This window comes from Miniopterus schreibersii (genome assembly GCF_964146895.1).
Source record: "Miniopterus schreibersii genome assembly, chromosome: 4".
Taxonomy (NCBI): Eukaryota; Metazoa; Chordata; class Mammalia; order Chiroptera; family Miniopteridae; genus Miniopterus; species Miniopterus schreibersii.
Window position 1 is genome coordinate 39,056,971 of NC_138105.1, and position 20,009 is coordinate 39,076,979.

At 36.2% G+C, this 20,009-nt stretch overlaps 2 protein-coding genes and 1 long non-coding RNA gene across 5 annotated transcripts in view; 1 reads left to right on the top strand and 2 right to left on the bottom strand.

Moving 5' to 3' along the window:
- Positions 1 to 2,110, bottom strand: part of LOC308557038 — a 79,788-nt gene extending 77,678 nt beyond the window's left edge. For both annotated transcript variants that reach the window (XR_013998782.1, XR_013998783.1), the window contains exon 1: positions 1,943 to 2,110. This is a non-coding gene — a long non-coding RNA (uncharacterized lncRNA). The remainder of the gene's footprint in view (positions 1 to 1,942) is intronic.
- A 199-nt stretch (positions 2,111 to 2,309) lies between these two features.
- SCOC (short coiled-coil protein) lies at positions 2,310 to 7,718 on the top strand. Its single transcript, XM_081136982.1, has 4 exons — positions 2,310 to 2,409; positions 4,026 to 4,097; positions 4,453 to 4,536; positions 5,925 to 7,718. Exons 2-4 carry the CDS (start codon positions 4,076 to 4,078, stop codon positions 6,065 to 6,067), a joined length of 249 nt encoding a protein of 82 aa, XP_080993108.1. The 5' UTR covers positions 2,310 to 2,409; positions 4,026 to 4,075; the 3' UTR covers positions 6,068 to 7,718.
- Positions 7,719 to 10,042: 2,324 nt separating this feature from the next.
- CLGN (calmegin) overlaps positions 10,043 to 20,009 on the bottom strand; it is a 28,196-nt gene continuing 18,229 nt past the window's right edge. For both annotated transcript variants that reach the window (XM_081136983.1, XM_081136984.1), the window contains exons 8-15: positions 18,666 to 18,855; positions 16,629 to 16,742; positions 16,351 to 16,501; positions 14,688 to 14,903; positions 13,687 to 13,812; positions 13,138 to 13,297; positions 12,079 to 12,179; positions 10,043 to 10,315 (exon numbers count right to left, since the gene is read on the bottom strand). In XM_081136983.1, coding sequence (XP_080993109.1) covers positions 10,235 to 10,315; positions 12,079 to 12,179; positions 13,138 to 13,297; positions 13,687 to 13,812; positions 14,688 to 14,903; positions 16,351 to 16,501; positions 16,629 to 16,742; positions 18,666 to 18,855 — 1,139 coding nt within the window. In that variant the 3' untranslated portion in view covers positions 10,043 to 10,234. The remainder of the gene's footprint in view (positions 10,316 to 12,078; positions 12,180 to 13,137; positions 13,298 to 13,686; positions 13,813 to 14,687; positions 14,904 to 16,350; positions 16,502 to 16,628; positions 16,743 to 18,665; positions 18,856 to 20,009) is intronic.

Genomic DNA, 20,009 nt, shown 5'->3' on the forward strand with positions numbered 1-20,009 from the left:
TTAGCTCTGTTGGGGTGTAGCCTGTTCTTTGAAATTATTAAGAGATTCCCAGGTGGTTCTAATATGCAGCCAAGTTTGGGATCTGCGTTCTGTATCTTTACTGATTTTCTGTATGCTCATTTACAAATTACAGAGAGGGGAGTGATGAGCTCTCCAACCACACTCATGGGTTAGTTTCTTATTTCAGTTCTATCAGTTTTTGCTTCAATGCTATTTTATAGCACTATTAGGATTTTGCATCTTAATAAACCGACCCTTTTATCTTGTTTTAATATGAATTTCCATGATTGCTCACAAAGGTAAACATTAATAAAAATCTTCCTGGCCATTCATTTTACTCTTCTTTCAGTTGCCTATTTATGTTATTTGATTTTTTTTTTTAATCTTGAATTGTCAGAGTTCTCTATATTTTCAGAGTCTTCCAGCTTGTGGTTTGTTTTTAACTTGATTAAAAATGTCTTCTCTTTGGGTTTTAAACCTTTTAGCTCTTGTGTTTATAAAATAATGCAAGTTTAAAATATTTTCCTTAATGAACGGCAACTCTTTTGGCTGGTTTAGCAAATTCTCCCCTATGGTGATGTCCTCAAGATACCTATTTTCTAAAAGTTTAGTTTTGTTTTCCACATTTTACATTCACTTCACTTGGAATTTAGTTTTATTTGTAGTGTGAGATCAGGATTTAATTTCATATTTTTATTTGAATAGCCAATTTAACTAGAACTACCATATTTTTTCTTTTCCAAAGCCAATTAAAGTTATTGTACCATTTACACTCCCAACAATAATGAGTAGGTCTTTCCTACAACCTCACCGACACATATCCCTTATAAGACACCTCTATTGTATACCAGCTTACAGGTACAGGTACTCTATTCTTGTGTCAATACCACGTTTTTAAAATAATTACCACATGATCCAGTAACTACTCTTCTGGATATATACCTGAAAGAATCAGAGGTGGGCTCTCAAAGAGATATTTGCATACACCATGTTCATAGCATTCATAATATTTAAAAGGTGGAAGCAACCCAAGTGTGCACTGACAGATGAATGGATAAACAACATACATACCTACGATAGAAAATTATTCAGCCCTAAAAAGGAAGGAAATCCTGACACATGCTACAACACGGATGAAACTTGAATAAGTTATGCTAAGTGAAATAAATGAGTCACAAAAAGACAAATACCAAGTGATTCCACTTACACGCAGTACCTTAAATATCGCCTTCATAGAGAGAATGGTGGTTACCGGGCGCTGCGGGAGAGCTAAGCGGGGAACTGCTGTTTGTTTAATGGGTACAGTTTCAGTTTTGCAAAAGGAAAATAATTCTGGTAATTGAAGAACAATGTGAATATACTTCACACTACCAAAATGTACACTTTAAAAACACATATTTTTAGAGAGTCCTTAAAAGGACTAAGGGAAACTGTACCCGAAGCAAAAAGCCAAGAAACGGGGTCATGAGGCTCAGCCCTGTCACCCAGGAGAACGTGACAGTCAAGAGGACGGATTACTACCTCGTACTCAGCAAATACTGAAAACAAACGCGACCTGCTCCCTGCCGAGGGCTAGGTATCCATGAATGGTATTGGCCTGGCACACAGCATGTCACAAGGCGTGCACGACCCTGAGCGAGACATTTATTTGCTCCCGAGCTGCAGTTTTCCTGTGGGTGGTTGTGAGGATCAACATGCAACACGGCGAGAGGAAGCGCGATATACCAAGGTATTTTCTCAACTCTAAAATATTATTAAGTGGTCAGGTGCACTACGTATTCGGAGGGGTTGCGGAGAGGAACAATCTACTAGAGGTACGGTTAGGGGCTTTCCCACTTCAGAAATAAAAAAAATATATGGAAAGTCTGCTTTCAGAATTGAGGGGTCACGGAACCGCATTGGCTTTCTTTATCTGTTATGTCCACAAATGCTCCTTTCTTACATTTGCATTTCTCTCGCGCCAGGGATTTCTCTCCGCCAGCCTCCCTCTGACGGCGGCCAGAATTTTCCAGGCTGGATTTGTGACCTCAAGCTTCAGGCTCCCGCCGAGCCCGGAGCGACGCGGCGCCGCGATCCGCTTTCTCACGTTTAACTTCTCTTCTGTGCTCTCATTGGCTGTTGCCCTTCCAGGACCCGCCCACAACGACCTCAATTCTGATTGGATGCCAATGTCCTTTTGTTAAGGCAAAAGGTGGATCCGGGAGCTGGGGAGAGAAGACGATTGGGGCGCCGGGCAGCTAATACGCATGTGTTCCTTCTTGTGTGGTGATTGGCGGGATGGGGCGGGACTCCCGGCTCCGCGCACGCTCTTTGGGTGGAGAGGGAGGGGCTGCCGGTGTCAGTTGCTTCAAGTGTCCGGGCCTGAAGCATCCTTCAGATACCTGTCCCTCCCTGAGCCTCAGGCCGCAGGTGAGGGCGGTCCAGGGCCGCGGGGGGCCCGGCCCCGGGCGACTGGAGTTGCGGCCTCGGTGCCGCCGAGGGCCCAGAGGCCGGGGCGGGCTGGAGTGGGCCCGGCGCAGCGGGGGCCCGGGGGAGCGGCCTCGGGCCTGGGCGCCTGGTGGGCGGCTGAGACCCGGCTCCCTGCGCAGCCTCTTTTTCTCACCTTCTCATTGTTGGGCTCCGAGGTTCCTTTGGGGTGGGTCGCCCTCGGTCCCTGACGCGGACATCCTGCCGCCTTCTCCCCGCCGCTCCCGAGTCGAAGGCCGCTGTCCAGCACCTCCGCCCTGAAACGGGGCTGCGGGAGGGGCGTTTGGGTGCGAGGGGACCCGGCACGCGTGGCTTTGGCCGCGGCTGCTCTGCCAAGCCCGGGGGCTGGGGGAGCGGAGGCCGAGGCGGGCAGGGGGCAAGCGAGCGGCGCAGGGAGGGCTGGCCACCCCCTTCCGGGCGTTGAAAGCAGCTCCCGGGTTAGTATCTCCGTGGGCTTCTCTCAAGGGTCCTTCTGAACAAGTTTTGGGGGGTTACGATGGGAACCGAGAAAGGGGATACATTCCGGAGAGGCAGGGCTTTTGTTGTACGATGTATTGGTTCCGGTACTATGACGTAGCGATGCTGAGGACGGGCTGTGCCCCGAGGACCCACAGCTCTGTGCCTGTGCTCGTTAAGCTCGGCGGAGAGAGCCGTTTTCTGGGGAAATGGCTCCTGTTCAGATCCTCGTTTGGCCCAACAATTCCTTAATTTGTGGATTTATGTAACCAGAACAAGTCAGAACTTGAACAGACCCAAACAAAAAAACCATGTTGACAACTGATGCAGCTTGAAGGGGTTGAAATTTATCTTCAGTTGCTTAGTTAGTAGAAATATCGAAGGAATTTGACATCAAGAATTGCAAAATGTTTGGCAAACTTAGATTGGGGTTAAAGTTTTTTCCATTGCATAATGGAAAAGGGGGCTTTTTGTTAAACCTAGGTTCAAGTAATTGCTACAGTGTCCACATCTGTAAGTTGCAGTGTCCTCCCTTGGATTTGATGAATTAGTATCTGTGAAACATTTAGTATATTAATGCACAGTGACATTATTTTAATAGTTTTTCCATAACTGCTAGCATTGAGCATCATCTCCCCCTTCCCCCAGTGATTCTAGAGAGAGAGGAAGGGGGAGAGAGAGGAAGAGACATCTATGTGAGAAACATCGATTGGTTTCCTCCCTTAAGTGCTGCAACCGGGGTTCAAACCCAAACCTGGGGATGTGCCCCGACTGGGAATGGAACCATCAACCCTTCAGTGCACAGGACAACACTCTAACCATTGAGCCACACTGGCAGGGCTGATCATTATCTTTTAAAAATTAATAAATGTACAGTTGTGTTTTATTATGTATTTCTTTGATAACCAAGAAACTCATCATTTTCTCTTTACTTCTCTTTGTAAATTATTTGTATATATCCTTTGCTTACTTACCCATTGGGTGTTCATTCTTAGAGACAGTAAAGGATGTGAAAGGGTCCTACTGGGTCACATAAGTTTCTCTTGAAAAACAAGCTTAAATTTTATTTCTCTCTGTATCTATGTTCCTTTTTCTTATTGCAGACCAGTTACCAAGGATTTTGTACCCAAAGTCCAAAAGTTTGTTACCCAAGATGATGAATGCTGACATGGATGGTATGTTCTTTATTTTCCTTTTGTATGTTCCTGGTTTTGTGGATGCTTTTGCTTTATTAAGCAATGGAAAGAACAGAGAAGAATATTTAGAGTTTGGGGTTTGGCTATTTACATTCCTTCTAGTTCTGGAAAGGATTTAAGGCAGCTTGTGCTCCTAAATTGTGAGATATTGGCAAAACATTTTATCTTTACCTTGGTGTCCTTATCTGCAGTGTGGGGATAGAACTTTTTACTTTTAGGGCTCTTGTATAAGTCAAGTTAGATAATAAATATAAAACATTTTGCAGATCTTTAAGTGCTAACATTACACAAATGGTACCTAATGTTAATAGTAAATTTGGATCTTTTATTACAGCAGTTGATGCTGAAAATCAGGTGGAACTGGAAGAAAAAACACGACTTATTAATCAAGTGTTGGAACTCCAACACACACTTGAAGGTTAGCTTGCATTTTATAGTTTTCTTGAATAACATCAATAATTGAAATTGTAAGCCTTTGTGTTGCTAAATTCTGTTATGTGCACAGTTTTAAAAAGTTTCAAGTCCATTTCATTAGTACCCCCTCCAACCCCACCCCTGCCCCTGCCTGTAGCTTTGGTGATTTTAAAGAATAGATATGCTTCAGTAAGTATCCTTAAGCTTCTCTCTTTAAGTTCTAACATAATGCCTTTTAGTACCTGAGAGCCCCTTTTAATAAAGTAATGTTGTGTTACTAAGTCCACTTGTACTAAAAGTAGTAATATTAGCCCCAGAGATTCGTCTGAGTTTTTTCGTTTTCTAAATGCCTTTCATAAAATTAATACTAACACTGACATATCTTTTGGTTTTTAATAAAATTAAGAGGTTGAGTTTTTTGTTTTTGTTTTTTGACACCAGAGTGAGATCATGTCACTCCAGTGGCTTCCCATGTCACAGTTAATAAAATCCAAGTTACTCTCTGCAGTCTATTACTTCCCTTTTACCATTTAGAGCCACATGTAACACACAAGGCCTCATACATTCTACCTCAGATTCTCTGCCCCTCCCACCCCCACCCCCCAGCTGTTCTTTCTGTATGCTTCTACTCAGGATCTTAGCAGTAGCTGTTCCCATCTGCTTTTCCAGTTATTTAGGCTCATTCCCCCACTTTTAAGTTTGTGGTCAAATTTCCTTAGTCAAAATAGCTGTCCCTGACTATACTGTATAAAAGGGCAACTTCTCTTTTGATTCCTGTGACCCTTACTCTTCTTGCTTTTTCTCTTGACCCCCACTTGGAGCCCCCTAAATGCACATTAAAATGTAAGCTCTGAGGGCAGAGACCTTTCTTTTTTGTTACTGTTGCCTCTGGCACAGGAGTACCTGGCTCTAGAGGGCACCCAATACTTAGTTGTTAAATGAATGAATGGAGGTTATGTTAATACAAAATGTTCAATTGGAAACCGACTTTCTATATCCAGTACATGAATTCAGTTGTGTTCACCTACCCCATTTTCTTAAAACATTTCTAGTGAAGACAGTATGGTTTTATGTTGGTAAGACATGAACCCAAATCCACATTTTAAAAACAAATTCCATATATATTTTTGAAAAATAACCATTTTAAGAATTAGTCAACATAAATGCTGTTTACAAAGAATAACATTTAGTCTACTGTGAAATCTCATTTTCGGAATTTTCACTATTTGCACTCAGTTTGCTTTGTTTACCTTAACTTCTAATCTAATCTGAATTTTAAAATAGAAAATTTAAGGATTATGTTCTCTCTCTTAAGGATGAATCTTAAGCATTTTATAATATGGAATCACTGCCATCATGTTATTGAAAATGGCTTTTTTATTTTTAATGTAGATCTCTCTGCAAGAGTAGATGCAGTTAAGGAAGAAAATCTGAAGCTAAAATCAGAAAATCAAGTTCTTGGACAATATATAGAAAATCTCATGTCAGCTTCTAGTGTTTTTCAAACAACTGACACAAAAAGCAAAAGAAAGTAAGGGATTGATGTCCTTTCTGTCTTATGGATTGCTGCTGATTTTTTTTTCTTTAAAACTTGGATAGATTCCAGAAGTTATAGTACTTTTGTTTGTGGCTTCATTGAATATTTATGAAGATAATGTCAGATCTAGGCAAAATTAAGAGCATAACAGAGACTTCCGTGAGTTTGTGTATTATGTTAGTCTATGAAAACGTGAAAATGTATTGTAGAGACTTTTTAATTAGAAATGCATATATTTATGAAACTTGATAATGAATGTTTTATCAAATTTGCTTTGATTTATAGGTTTAGCACTGTCTTTTCTTATATAGTAGGAGATACAAGAAAACCACCATGTTGTGAAAAAGTGACCAAAATCATGTACTGAATGCACAGCTTTATGTACCCTGTCTACCATCTTGTGCCTCTTCTCCATTTGCTTCTTCCACCCCATTTCCCTTCTCCTGAAGAAAAAATTGGTTTCACATTTGTAAGAACAATTTTAGTAGTTAATCATTTAGGAGAGTAACCTGAAATGTACTGTTGAAACTTAACCAAAAGTTAGGGCTTGTTATTTGTTAAACAGCCATGTGCCCACATAATGACGTTTCAGTCCGTGACAGACTGAAGAGACGATGGGTGGTGCACCATGTAGTGTAGGAGTGCGTAGTGGGCTATACTATCTAGATTGTGTAAGTGCACTCTCTGGTGTGTGCTCAATACAATTCCCCTATGACACTTTTCTCAGAACGTATCCCTGTCATTAAGCAGTGCATGACTGTATTTAATACTGGGACTTAGGATTGTTGGTTTTCCTTTAATCAATTGAAAACAGGCTATAAAAATGAAGATTTTTGTTTTCCTTGAAGCTGAATTGTCAAATTGGGAAAATTTGTTGTTGAAAAAAACTTCCTTTTATATAAAATAACTTGGTATCTGAAAAGATGAGCTCTGGTTGTATGTTTAAAATAGAAAATTTTGAGGAAAAATAGAAATAGGATGGAGAAAGTACCTGGTAAACAGAAGTAACCAACTCCAGATGTCTTTACTCCAGATTTGTGTTATATCTGGCACAGATTAGATCTTTTGGGGACTATGTATGAAAGTGGATTAAGTTTGACTCACCCTATGTAAACCACATCTAGAATAGTTACAAAGAGTTTGGTCTCAAAGTATATTTATAGTATCCAGCAGATCAATTTTTTGCAAAATCCTTTGAGTGTATTAGTAACAGAATCATGAATAAAATGGGAGAGTTTTACATGTATACTAATTGATAATGTTCTCAGTATTTTATCTCACTACTTCTCCCAGACTTTTCTGTAAGCCCAACTACTTGGTATGCAGAGTTTTAGTCTTTAACAATTTTTTAAAATTTAGTTTGTAGATTCCATTTACTAAGGAAATTAATATCAGAAGTAATGTTAAAATGTTAAATAGGAAAAGAGATTCATTATTATAGATTATAGTTATTAGATTTGGGCTTGGGCTACTTTTAATCATGGAATAATCATGTTTGTATTGGTGTACAATTCGATGAATGACTTTAGCTGTATGAATATATAACCATACTGCAAAACAGTTTGCATCCCTTTTGTGACCTAACTTACAAATGTTTAAAACTGTGTTGCAATTTTGCTTTGCTGTTTAATAAAAAGCTGTTTCAGAGATTGTTTGTGTTTTGATTTGGTTGCCTAAGTAACTGGGTGGCGTAGTGCTGTAACCAGGGTTGTCCAAAGCCTCAGAGTAAGCAGCATATCTTCTTTAAGTAGCAGTTACTGGATGTTTAGGGGAATAATAATTAAACAAATGTTATAGGATATTATACATTAATTTTAAAAATAAAAGCAAGGAATTTGAAGGACCCAGCATTTCCAGGGTTGTATTCTTTAGGTTAGGCTAATCTCCCATAACAAGAGATTTGATAGAGTGATAAATAATATAATATAGAAATTTCTCTCCCAACTAATGGTTCTGAGGTGAGTGTTGCAAGCTAGCAGAAACTGAAGATGGCTCTGGCATTTTTAACCATGCCTTCCAAGTCACATTAATGATCACCGTTCTAATTCACAGAAAAAGTGCATGGGGCACAGATGCCAAGTTTTCAGAGAGGCTACTAATTTTGCTAACATGTCTTCCTAGAGACATAATCAATGGGAGCAAGACTATCTTTAAAAATTCAAGAAGGAAGCTACTAAATTTAGCCTGTCAAGTTAAAAAGTTTCTTAAAAGGCCAACTAAAATAAAAGCAAAATACATTTTTCTCCTTTGTTACAGAAAAGGCTAAAATGTAAGTCATTTTACAGTGAGTCAGGGTGGGAAAGGGAAAGGCCATCTGTGGTTAAGGAAGACTGTCCGCTGCAGGATCTAGCACGCAGGATCTAGCACGCAGGATCTAGCACACGCATTTATGAGAGTAAGTTTTGGCTAAACCTGTCAATCATGGTCCCTCCACCGAGGGCACACCCACGGGAGTAGCAGTGCGTTGGCAAAACTGGTTGCTCAGATCTTACCACTGCAAGCTCTTGGAGTTTAACCAAATGTTAAAGTTAAAACGAATCTGCAACCAAGAAAATAAAAAAAGCTTTAATAAATCTTTAGGAAAAAAATGTTTACATACAAGATACCTGTCAGACAAGAAGGTTTCCATAATAAAGGATTTATCTCCTGAAGTAGTTTACTTTCAGAAACATTCTCATCTAAAAGCATTCAATGTGTCTAGTTCATTTGGACATTCCAAACACAAAGGAAGAAAGGGGGTCCTTGCAAGATGTGTTCAGTTAGTATTAAATACAAAGTATGGTTAACTCTGTTTTAAGATTGCAACCACCAATTTATGCAAGTTCAGAACACAGCAATGGAATAAAGATTTTCATTTTCAATTCACTTTCTGAAATAAGTAGACTATGTCTGGCTTCCTTTAGTAGAAGGAGAAGCTAGAGACTCGTTTTCCTTATGCCTGCACTCTAAACATACTGTTGGGAAGGGGTTGTATGGGAACTTGGTGCTTGTCCAAAGATGGGGTGTGTATGTCCATGAAGGAGTCCAAAATAGTATCCAACTAGTATAAAGTTCTCTAGATAGTAGGAAAGTTTTTTGTGGTCTCAAAGATTTAGATCACCTTTCAAAGGGTCTAACCTGTTACCCAAACATAAAAATTTCTTAAAATATTTTAAGTGGAACAATATGGCTCCATTATAATGTCGTTCTGCAACTTCTGTTGCTGCTATCTACCTTAGAAGTAGCTTTGAAGCTAGATGAGAGAATAGACAATCTAGATTTAAATTTGTCTGGAAAAACGGCAAGACAAAAATATAAAACATATCTATTAGCCATTAGAATTTCTTAATGATCAGAAAAGCAATTTAAAGCCTCCCAATAATAACTTACCTATTAAGAAGGATAGAAATTAAAGAAGAAAAATATTTCAATTATATTTTCAAGAGCAGTGTACACATAAGCAGTGTAAGTAGGGTAAACCATTCTGGCGTAAACTATTATAAAAGCCTGGAAAATATCTGTTGTTTTATGAACCGATTATCTTTGTTTTCTAATGTAAAATATGCTGCACTATTGACCAGTGATTCTGTGAATGACGCTTAGACATTTCTGTTTTGTTGACCTGTCTGCCAACAAAGCACCTCTTTAAAGGAATCTGTAAGTGAACAAACCATAACTATAATTTGACACAAAATAGGTAAATATGGGTCACACACAACACTTTCAATTGTTGACAGAATTAAATAACCATATAGAAACTTTATTGCATTTAGCTCTGTACAACAGAACACTCTCTCATTCTTGTTGTAGAACTACCAGTTATATTGTAGTAGAGCCGTTTAAGAGGAAATTCCAATAACTGATTTTTCCAATAACACGGAAGCTGCTGCATTTTACTTTGCTCTGTACAAACCAAAACTCTCTCCAAACTATTAAAACTGTGTAACTTCTAATGATATTAATTAATCTCTTAAATCTGATATGTAACGTGCCACTTTTATTCTGAATTCAAAGACCAGGTAACTTCAAAGTTTTTTTCCTGAAAAGACTACAGTGGATGTCTGAAATTATGAACAACATTACTAGGTATTAGAAACAGGCTATGCAGACTGATTGAAGTTCAGTGCTGGCACAATGATTTTAGATGCCATATTTCTCTCAGGATTTAAAAATACTTGAGTACAGTTTACTCCTTCCGTACTCTTCTTTTGCGTACTGACTTTACCGGCCCATCTCCAGATCCTGTGCTCTCATCTGCTTCCTTCATCTAGAAAAAAAGAATTATGAAAATGTTTATTTCAATACAATATATAAACTAGTAGATAGTAGTAAATAAATTTCTTACTCTCTCAAATACATGTTCTATCAATCAAATGCTCTCATATATATATATATATTCCTTTACTTCATGCACTTGACCAAAAATGTGTATATAAATTGGTGTTTTAATCTGTTCACCTTTTGGCATAATTACATTTTTAGAATAGCTCTGCTTATCAAGTATGCATCTGACAAGGAATACTGCTAACAACTCAATTCATGATTTCATTTTTATGACTGAGAACTTATTCTCAATGTCACAATTAATGAAAGGTTATGATATTTTCATTGTGGGATATTAAGCACCAACTAGTCATCACAGTATTTCTGTAAGTAATGAATTGCTGAGGTGATTTTACAGAGGCTTTTTCAGAATTTCTGACATATAGTACTTGGAGATAAATTAGGAGAGAGGAAAGGGAAATCAAATATATGGTTTGGGTTTTTTCTTTCCTTCAATTCTTATCCTTCTAGAATAAGCATTTACACATAAACTAAACTTGTGTAACAATATAAAATAATGGAGTTATATATTATACAAAAGAGTTATAATTATTTCTTAAGGTTATACTATACAAAAATTGGCATATTTTAGCTCACTAACAAATGTATATAAAGAAAAACAAAAAGCTTGAAAATGGGATTAAGATTTTTTTAAGGTACACAAAATATTTTGTGAAGCAAAATGTAACTTGAACATATATTCAAGTGAATGGCTGCAAGTATTGTTATTTAGAAAATGACAGGTGAAAGAATGACTGTTTAAAACTCTGTTCTGGAAGAAATGATCTTCACTTAGCTGCCTCTAAATATGGACATTCATACTAGATAATAATCCTCCAAACCCCTTTAAAACCTCACAAGTCAATTAAAACCAGTAACCAGGTATATGTGCTGAATAGGCTTCAGAAAACAACAATAAAGCAAGTTTATTTGGGAGATATCTTCAAATAGACAAAATTGAAAGTTTATTTCATCATACGCAACAGGCCAGGCAAAATTGTACTGTCACCCTATCTAACTAATGAGAGTGGTGACTCTGTGGGGCAAGATTATGCAGCTCTTCAAGGGCTGGAGAAATAAATAGGCTTTTGGTATATGCTGGAGAGAAGAAAAGGAAGCTCTGGTTGTGAATTATACCCTGGCTGGTTTCTGATTCCAAAATAACTGACTTAAAAAAGGCACCGGAAAGTTCTATGGCAGGATATAAAAAGGGGTAGATTTATCAAGTTAACAGGAAAACTAGTTTACTAAAGGTTTGAGAAAAACACCATGTCAGGCAGATAGTACTCAACTACCCAATGAGTGAAATATTTCAAAATGTGGGACGTAATTATTGTGTCAGTGAGAATGTTTATACAATGACTGCTAAGAAAATTGTCTGCAATAAAATTATTTTTAAATATTCAAATGGTCTGTTATACCTTTCAACAGAATATGCAAATGATAAAGTCAAATAATTTTTTATAGATGCAGCTCTATATTTTGTAAACCACAGGCTTACTTGATACTTTTTCATTAGGCATTAAGATGATATAAATTATAGTATTTTCTTGCCTTCTTTATGGACACAAAAAACAGTATGAAGGCTCCTATGAAAACAGAAATATGGCAAAAAACCCTTCACAAACCAGATTGCTGCTCATATTGAATTGATTTTTTGGGCTAATGATCACACAGAAATCGGCTTACTTTCTGTTAGATGCTCACCTCATCCTCTGATCCAGACTTGTTTGGTTTGCTACCTTCTTCCCGCCCTTCTATGATTTCTATTTCTTCTTCACTCTTTTCCTCAGGTTCACCATCTTCTTCTGGAATACAGATTTTATTAAAGGCAAAGACTTGATGAATTAGAATTTTGCTACTGAAAAGTATTAAATACAAAAAAGGGGAGTTTATTTAAATTCCAAATGTTTAAAAGCAATCTCTTCCATCAGAATTCTTAAACAATCAGTCTGTATATAATATAAAAACCAAAGAATCTATATGTGTAAGTTTATGTATGTACATATGCTTATATACTTATACATATATAAATATACGTATGTGTGTTTTCTTAGATTATGATTTTTAAATCAACTATTTCATCAACTTATTGAAGTTAAAAATAGTGCTCAAGACATAATTTAAGTTGTAAAGGACTCAATCTGGATCTTGGCTTGGGACACCAGGCAAATATCAATAGTTTTACACCTACCTAGATGTGCATTATGAGGTCTCAATGGAGAACCACCAAAAAGCTTCAGTTCTTTAATTCTAACATCTTTAGGAGTTTAGTATAGGGTGGGAAGGGGACGTATGATTCAGCAATCCTTTCAGGAGATTAAATCATTTATTTGATATAAGCTATCTGATAAACAACAGCCACTGGAAGACTTGGTGTTATGTTGTGGCTACAGTCAACTGTTTTATACCTATTTCTCTTGTATAGAGGCTGTGGTCTACACCACCATCTCATCTGCATTCTTGGAGTCAAGAAAACTCCTTGTAAAAAGCTGTGGCATATGGGACTCATAGTGGCTAGGCTCGTAAGCAACTGAACAATACTTAAATATCTTTCTTCCTAGAAGACAAAAACTGTGACTAAGGTGATGGCTGCCAGGGCACAACACCCATGCAGGGACGATTAGTTCTCTTTGCCATGGTCATGCATTCTTGGGGCTTCGGATGGTATAAATTTGACAATAAACAAGTAGCTAGTTTACTAGATAATCTGTTTCCATGAGCTTTGCCCAGGGTTCCCATTATAAACCACTCTCACTGTCATACCTTTTTCAAGAATTTCGCCATCACTTTGCTTTTTTTCCTCTTCCAAGTCGACTGGCTTCTCCAGGGCTGCTTTCTCTTCCTTCACTTTTTGCTCTAGTGCTCCCTTTGTTTGTGGTTTACATATATCAGTTTTTTTATACTCTGCATCTTCATATTTTTTCTGTGGTAGTTTAACATAAGCTATTTTTACTAAAAGCAAAGCACTGTTTTCATTTATTGATTGAGAGAGAGACAGAGACAGAGACAGAGAGAAGTCCATTTGTTGTTCCACTTATTTATGCACTCATTGGTTCATTCTTGTATGCTCGTATTTGCCCTGACCAGGGATCAAACCCGAAACCTTGGCATATCAGGATGACACTCAGACCAATTGAGCTACCTGGCCAGGGCTGCAAAGCACTAAAAAGGTTTTTTGCAATAACTGACATCATACACAATAAAAAATTATACAAAATTTATTACTTTTAAGAACCACTTCCTCAATTCATAGAACTCTTAAAACACTAAGAGGTGTGTGTTTTTAAGTTGAAGGAAATTCATTTTATTTACCTTTACTTTTCTTGGCCAACAAAATGAAGTAATTAATGCTATTGGAAGCACTGCTGTCACAAGATAAATGAGCCAAAGCCAGGGATGCTCTTGAGCAGCTGCCATTAACTGTGTAAATATACCAGGCTATAGAGGAAATAAGCATGAAAAATGCAACTCAGATTTTACAAACCTTCATCAGGAAATACAGCCTACCTCAAAAACCTTATTTTACCTAGGCATTTTATATTAAGGAGTGTGAACTTGTTAAGCTAAAAAATACATTTTCCTATCTCAAACTTTGTAAAGTTTAAACCTTTTGATTATTAGCATCCATCGCTGTTAGAGACTTTGTAGTAAAAGATATGTCACTACATAGGTGGAAACCACTAACCTACCAGCAAAAATGATGACAATTTTCTTTTTTCGTAAATTTGAATTTCAGAATACAATTAGTCTTTATGGATATACACAGGGTGGGGCAAAAGTAGGTTTACAGTTGTGAGTATGCAAAACAGAGTTTATTCTAATATTTATTTGTTATTGTATTATTTTCCATATGAACTGTAAACCTACTTTTGCCCAGCCCTGTATTACCTGGCTCATTTAGAAGTATGCAACTCTGATAACTCATTCTGTACTTGTAAAGGACTTATTAATAAAATCAACCTGGAAATTTTTGCTACTACTTAGGCCTGGAATCGACAAGGTGACAAATACTTATAGACAAAGACTACAAATAGAAATATTAAGTAGTCTCATTTCTATAAACAGAAAATAATCTCATTATAACTATTGTAATTTAATGAAATGAAGACTTTCATATACATACATAGTTCATTATATAGTTTAAAATGAAGTTGTATCATAATATAGTAAATCTAAATATTCTGTCTATATAAATTTAAGTACATTTCTTTGGAACTTAGTAATTATTACATATTTATTTACCTTTTAAAGGGTAATTTGCATGACTATAACCAGGACCAAGTCCTATTATTACTGCATGTTCAGTACCATACCTCGTTAGCATTTGCTATCGTTCTTTTCACTTCCCAACCATCTGCAGCCCAGCGATCTGCTACTTCCTTTTCCGAACAGATAATAAAATTATCAAAGTAAATATCAGAGGTCATAGACCAAAGCTCTAAACCAAGAGCAGAGAAAGAAGTCAGAAGAAATGGATGCTCATCTTCAAAATAATCAGGATTAGGAATTTTTCGAGGACTCCAGATTCCCTGGAAGAAAAATAATTAGAGGACATTTTCAAATAAAATAATTTCATTATAAGTGCTACTTAAGAAGTAGTTGCTGTTGAATGAAATCATCTATACTAACTGGAGAAAAAGAAAAGTTCGATATTAATGCATTAGTAATTCACTGGAAATGAAATCTTGTTCTTGTTTTGTAAATAATGTTCCTATAAATAATACTGACTTTAAACACTGCAAAAAAAAAAAAAAGGGCAGAGTGAAAATCCATCACACTCAGAAACTTGAGTAATTAAATTTCACAAGTGATACTATTTTAGATGTTTGTGCTTTTTTTTCAATCCTCACCCGAGTATACGTTTTTCATTGATTTTGAGAGAGAGAGAGAGAGAGAGAGAGGTAGATATCAATTGGTTCCCTCCTATACTCCCCCTGACACAGCAACCCAGGCATGTGCCCTGACCGGGAATCGAATCTGCAACTTTTTGGTTATAACACTCCAACCAACTGAGCCACCTGGCCAGGGCTAGACAACTCTTTTATATTTAGTAAAGTCTTTAAGACAAGATGTTATTAAAATTGCCCAAATCAGAGAGGTCACTATTTGGCAAAAATAGAGCCACTCCTTTTAACTAACATATACTCATGATGGGCATCAATCATGGTTGAACCTCAGAAAAATTATCCAATATAAAAGTTCCATTAGATCTGAAACGATTAAATGCAATCAAATCAAATCAGTTTGACAGTATGATCACTCAATGACTCACTCTGCCATCATGTATATCTATTTTGTGCCAGGCACTATGCCTGAGCTACGGGTACAGTGACAGACATGGCTCTTGTATTATGGAGGAGTTTAAAGTCTAAAGAGGGAGGCAGACATTAAAGAAAAAAGTATATAAAATATTTTGTAATAAATGCTATGAAGAAAAACTAAAGTGAGCAATTAGAATATGTAACTGCATATGTATAATACATGTTACAAAGTGTCAATAAATAATCAGATGAAAATACAGGGTTAAATGGATAACATAATGGGCTTCTACTAAAAACAGCTAGGTACATTCAAAGGTATCTGACTCATATTAGGAAAAAAATCCAAATTTTAATAATACCAGGAAGTAAGCAGTACATTAATTAAGTACAAGCAGTCCTCTTGATGAGAACATGTTTCTTATATTTAATTCTAAAATAGAACTTTATTCCAGAATGATCAATTAATTATTAGGGAAAATATAGTATAAAATGACTGATCTCCAGTTCTTAAATTAATTTCTCCAGGAAATTAAAGAATGCTTTACTTTTAAAATATAAATTAGTTGGAGTCTATCTTTGACTTCTTAAGATAGCCAAGGTACACTATTAGAAATCAGTTTTCTAAAGTGAATGTAACATTACCTATAACTAGATCTATAACAGAACTAGTATAACATTTTGACTCTACAATGGGAATGGAACAAGTGGTCATTACCTGGTAATTAGGATTATCTATCATAGGAGGTCTCCATTCTCCCTTGTATTTTGGGTTATCTATCATGGGAGGTTTCCACTCACCACACCCAATCTGACATGCTGGATTAGAAATACGAGGTGCCTCCCATTCTCCATCCATGTCTTCATTCCTTAGGATATTAGAACAAAGCAAATGTAATAACCTCAATTGTCTTCTTCCAGCCATATACACTAGCAACAAAAAGCAAAAGCAAGTAAGAAACATGAAATGGACCTTTGGAGATGAAGGATGCTTACCAGTCATCAGGCTTTGCAGCTCTGGGATCTGGAATAAAATTCGGTTCATTGTCAAGCCAGCCATCAGGTTTAACAGCACTTAAATCTTCTACCTGGGCAGGTTCATTTTCATCCCTGGAAACACAGCATTTTATGTTATTAATTATTCAAAGGTTTAAAAATGCACATTACAAAATTCAGAAGGTACTACAAGTATTTCCTGCCCTTATGTCTTTGGGCCTACTATGTCTCCATCTCTCATCCACCTAAATCTCCTGCTAACTTGCCAGTTTTTTGTACATCGCCCCGCTCCAGTGAGCTCTTTGTATGCAGGCACATATATATATATTCTTTTTTGTACAAATAGCATACAAAGTATGTTAAATGTTGCTTTTGTCCCTTAAAAACTCAGTCATTTAGCAACAAATACATATTGGATGCTGACTGTGTGAAGACTGTTCTAGGAAATCTATTTTATATACACATACATCCGCTTTATTCTTCCTAACAGTTGCATAGTTGTCTATTTTGTGGATATGCCATTATTTATTTAACCTATCTACAACTGAGAGACATTTAGTGTTCTCCAAAAGTTACTATTACAAATAATGTTATAACGAATATCCTGGAATATATTAGAAATTAGCAAGAAATTAGCCTTCTCTAAGCTATATGAATTTAAAATATTTTTTCCAGTTTCTCATGTGTTTATTATTATAGTTTATGGTGCTTTTTTGTTTGCCATATACAAAACATTTATTTTAATGTAGTTAAAATGTGTTAGTATTTTCTTTTATAATTTTTCAATTTTATATCATATTTAGAAAGGTCTTTCCTACACTAATATTTTTAAATATTTAATTTTAGTAATTTTATATTTTCATTTAAAAATAGCACTTAGTAAATTCTAAAATATATAAACAGTCATGGTATGTACTGAAAATAATTATTAATATAATTTCATTTTTATAGAAAGTAGAAATTTTAAATAAGGCTACGTTTTTGTTTTCCAAATAAGACTTAAATTAACCAAGTGGGTTAAATTTAAAAAGACAGATAATTACTTAGCAAAACCATAATTGTTACCCAATCAGCAGACAAAAATAAGGTTCTTAGGAATAAAGGTAACAAGATCTTTATGGAGAAGTTACAAAACATATTTGAAGGACAAAGAACACCTCCACAAATGGAGAGACATACAGGTATCCCTCACCATCTGAACTCAAGCTACGGGAACTCAGGAACTGAATACGTTTCTTTTAGGGAACATATTCATAATCCTTCAGAATGAAAATGACACAAATACTCAGCTAGCAAAAAATTATGGTTAAGCAAACTGGTAGGAGTGAATCCTATATAGTTTTATAAGATGCTGAAGATATACCTATTTTAAGGCTAAGTAATGAAAAAGACTACAAGTATGCAAAATATGCACACACATTATAGAGATTAAACTAGGAATTAAAATAAAATGTTGGCCCCAGCTGGCATGGTTCAGTGGTTGAGCATCGACCTAGGATCCAGGAGATCGGGGTTCGGTTCCCAGTCAGGGCTCAGGCCCAGGTTGAGGACTCAATCCCCAGTGGGGGGTCATGCAGGAGGTAGCTGATCAATGACTCTCTCTCATCATTGATGTTTCTATCTCCCTCTCTCCCTCTCCCTTCCTCTCTCTGAAATCAATAAAGAAATATATATATACACACACACGCATATATATATATATATGTAGTTTACAAAATAAAAAATAAAGTGTTGGTGTTTTAGAGTCATGGAATTTCCACCCTCATCCCCTGACACACACAGCACTGGAAGCATAAAAATAAAGCTACACTTAAAAAAGCAACTAAATTAAAATTTCATTACGTTAAATTGAAAATTAAGATAATTAAAAAACAGGGAAGTACAAAATCCATTTTAGGAAAGTACTTCACCCAAAATAAAATAAGTAGTTCTGATGTTTAAAAGAATGTGTCTCATTAGTAGTAAACTTCACTTCGATGTCTTGTGCCATTACTTAATTATGCCAAATAATACTTTACTGCCAAACTCTTTGCTTACCAGTCGTCTGGTTTGGTGGCAGAAAGATCAGGGATTTTTGCTCTTTCATCCCAGTCGTCAGGTTTTTCATCACTGAGATCTTCAATTTCTTTGGGAGGATTGATAGAAGGAGCCACGTCCTCTAGTAGGCTTCCTTTGTTTACAACTATTTGATCAATTAATACTTCAAATGTGTCATCTGGATTCATCACTAAGGACCAATTTAAATATATTATAGTCATATTGATAGACATTTAAAAAATAATCTTCTAAATAATAAAACTACCCTAAACTTCATGGGTAAAATTTTCTCTTGACCAGAAATAGAGCAATGCAGTAAATTAAGATATGCTGAAATCACTAGATTTAGTGGTTTCTAAAATCAAAGATAAAGTTTTAAGTAACAATAATCATTTAATAAAATGCTCCATTACTTCTCAAATTAAAAAAAATATTGAATAGCTAGCTCAATTTGGGACTCACTCCAGTCAGCTTCACTCTTATAGTTACAGAATACAACACAATCTTCTTCTGTATTTTAAAATAATTTTCTGAAACAACCTCAAACTTTAAAAGGTGTAAGTACACTATGAAAAATTTTATTTTTTCCTGAACCACTTAAGAGTAAGTTGCTGATCTCGTAGACATCATTCTTGAATGTTTTAATGTATATTAAATGAGGACATTCTCCTACATAACCCCAATCTAGGAAATTAACATCAATTACTATACTATCATTTCCTAGAAATCCTTAAAGTTTATTGGCATTTCACATTCAATGACTCATAGACTGTGTAAAATAGCTTAAGGACGATTGCAATTATTCAAGCTTATATGTATCAGTATGTTGAGGTAAACTCTAGCTTTCTAAAGTCCCTGTGCCGAAAATTTCATAAAGAACTCCCCTATCCTCTGTAATGACAAGAGAGAAGCTCTCTCCTCCTTCTGTAAACATGGAAGGGGGTCACTGGGTAAAGTTTATATCTTTGGCAAGAATGATAGATGAAAATAGCTGCCTAACATTTGCTTTCAATAAGCTAAGGAAGTAGGAGCTGCCAACAAATGTCAGGATCCTCCTGACTCACCTAGTTAAATGGGCCAAGGCTTCCTGAAGAAACAGTTCTGAAGTACAGCCTGTCTCCAAAGAGCCCAGTCACAACAGTGCCAAGTTATATCAAACTCAAGTACTGCAATTCATACACAAACTCAAATAATGCAAACACACACTCAGTACTTTCTCCTCCTTTTTCTCCACCATTTCCTCTTCTATTAATAGCTGCGATTATAACACATATTACTACAACAAAGGAAAAAATTCAAGGTAAGAGTAAGACCTTAAAAGCAAAAGTACTAACTAGATCCTTC

What these genes read in the sequence shown, in the direction of transcription:
- SCOC (XM_081136982.1), top strand. Translation starts at nt 4,076, where the DNA reads ATGATGAATGCTGACATGGATG. An exon ending in GATGAATGCTGACATGGATG is followed by an intron (nt 4,098 to 4,452) that starts GTATGTTCTTTA and finishes CTTTTATTACAG; the next exon opens with CAGTTGATGCTGAAAATCAG. An exon ending in ACTCCAACACACACTTGAAG is followed by an intron (nt 4,537 to 5,924) that starts GTTAGCTTGCAT and finishes TTTTTAATGTAG; the next exon opens with ATCTCTCTGCAAGAGTAGAT.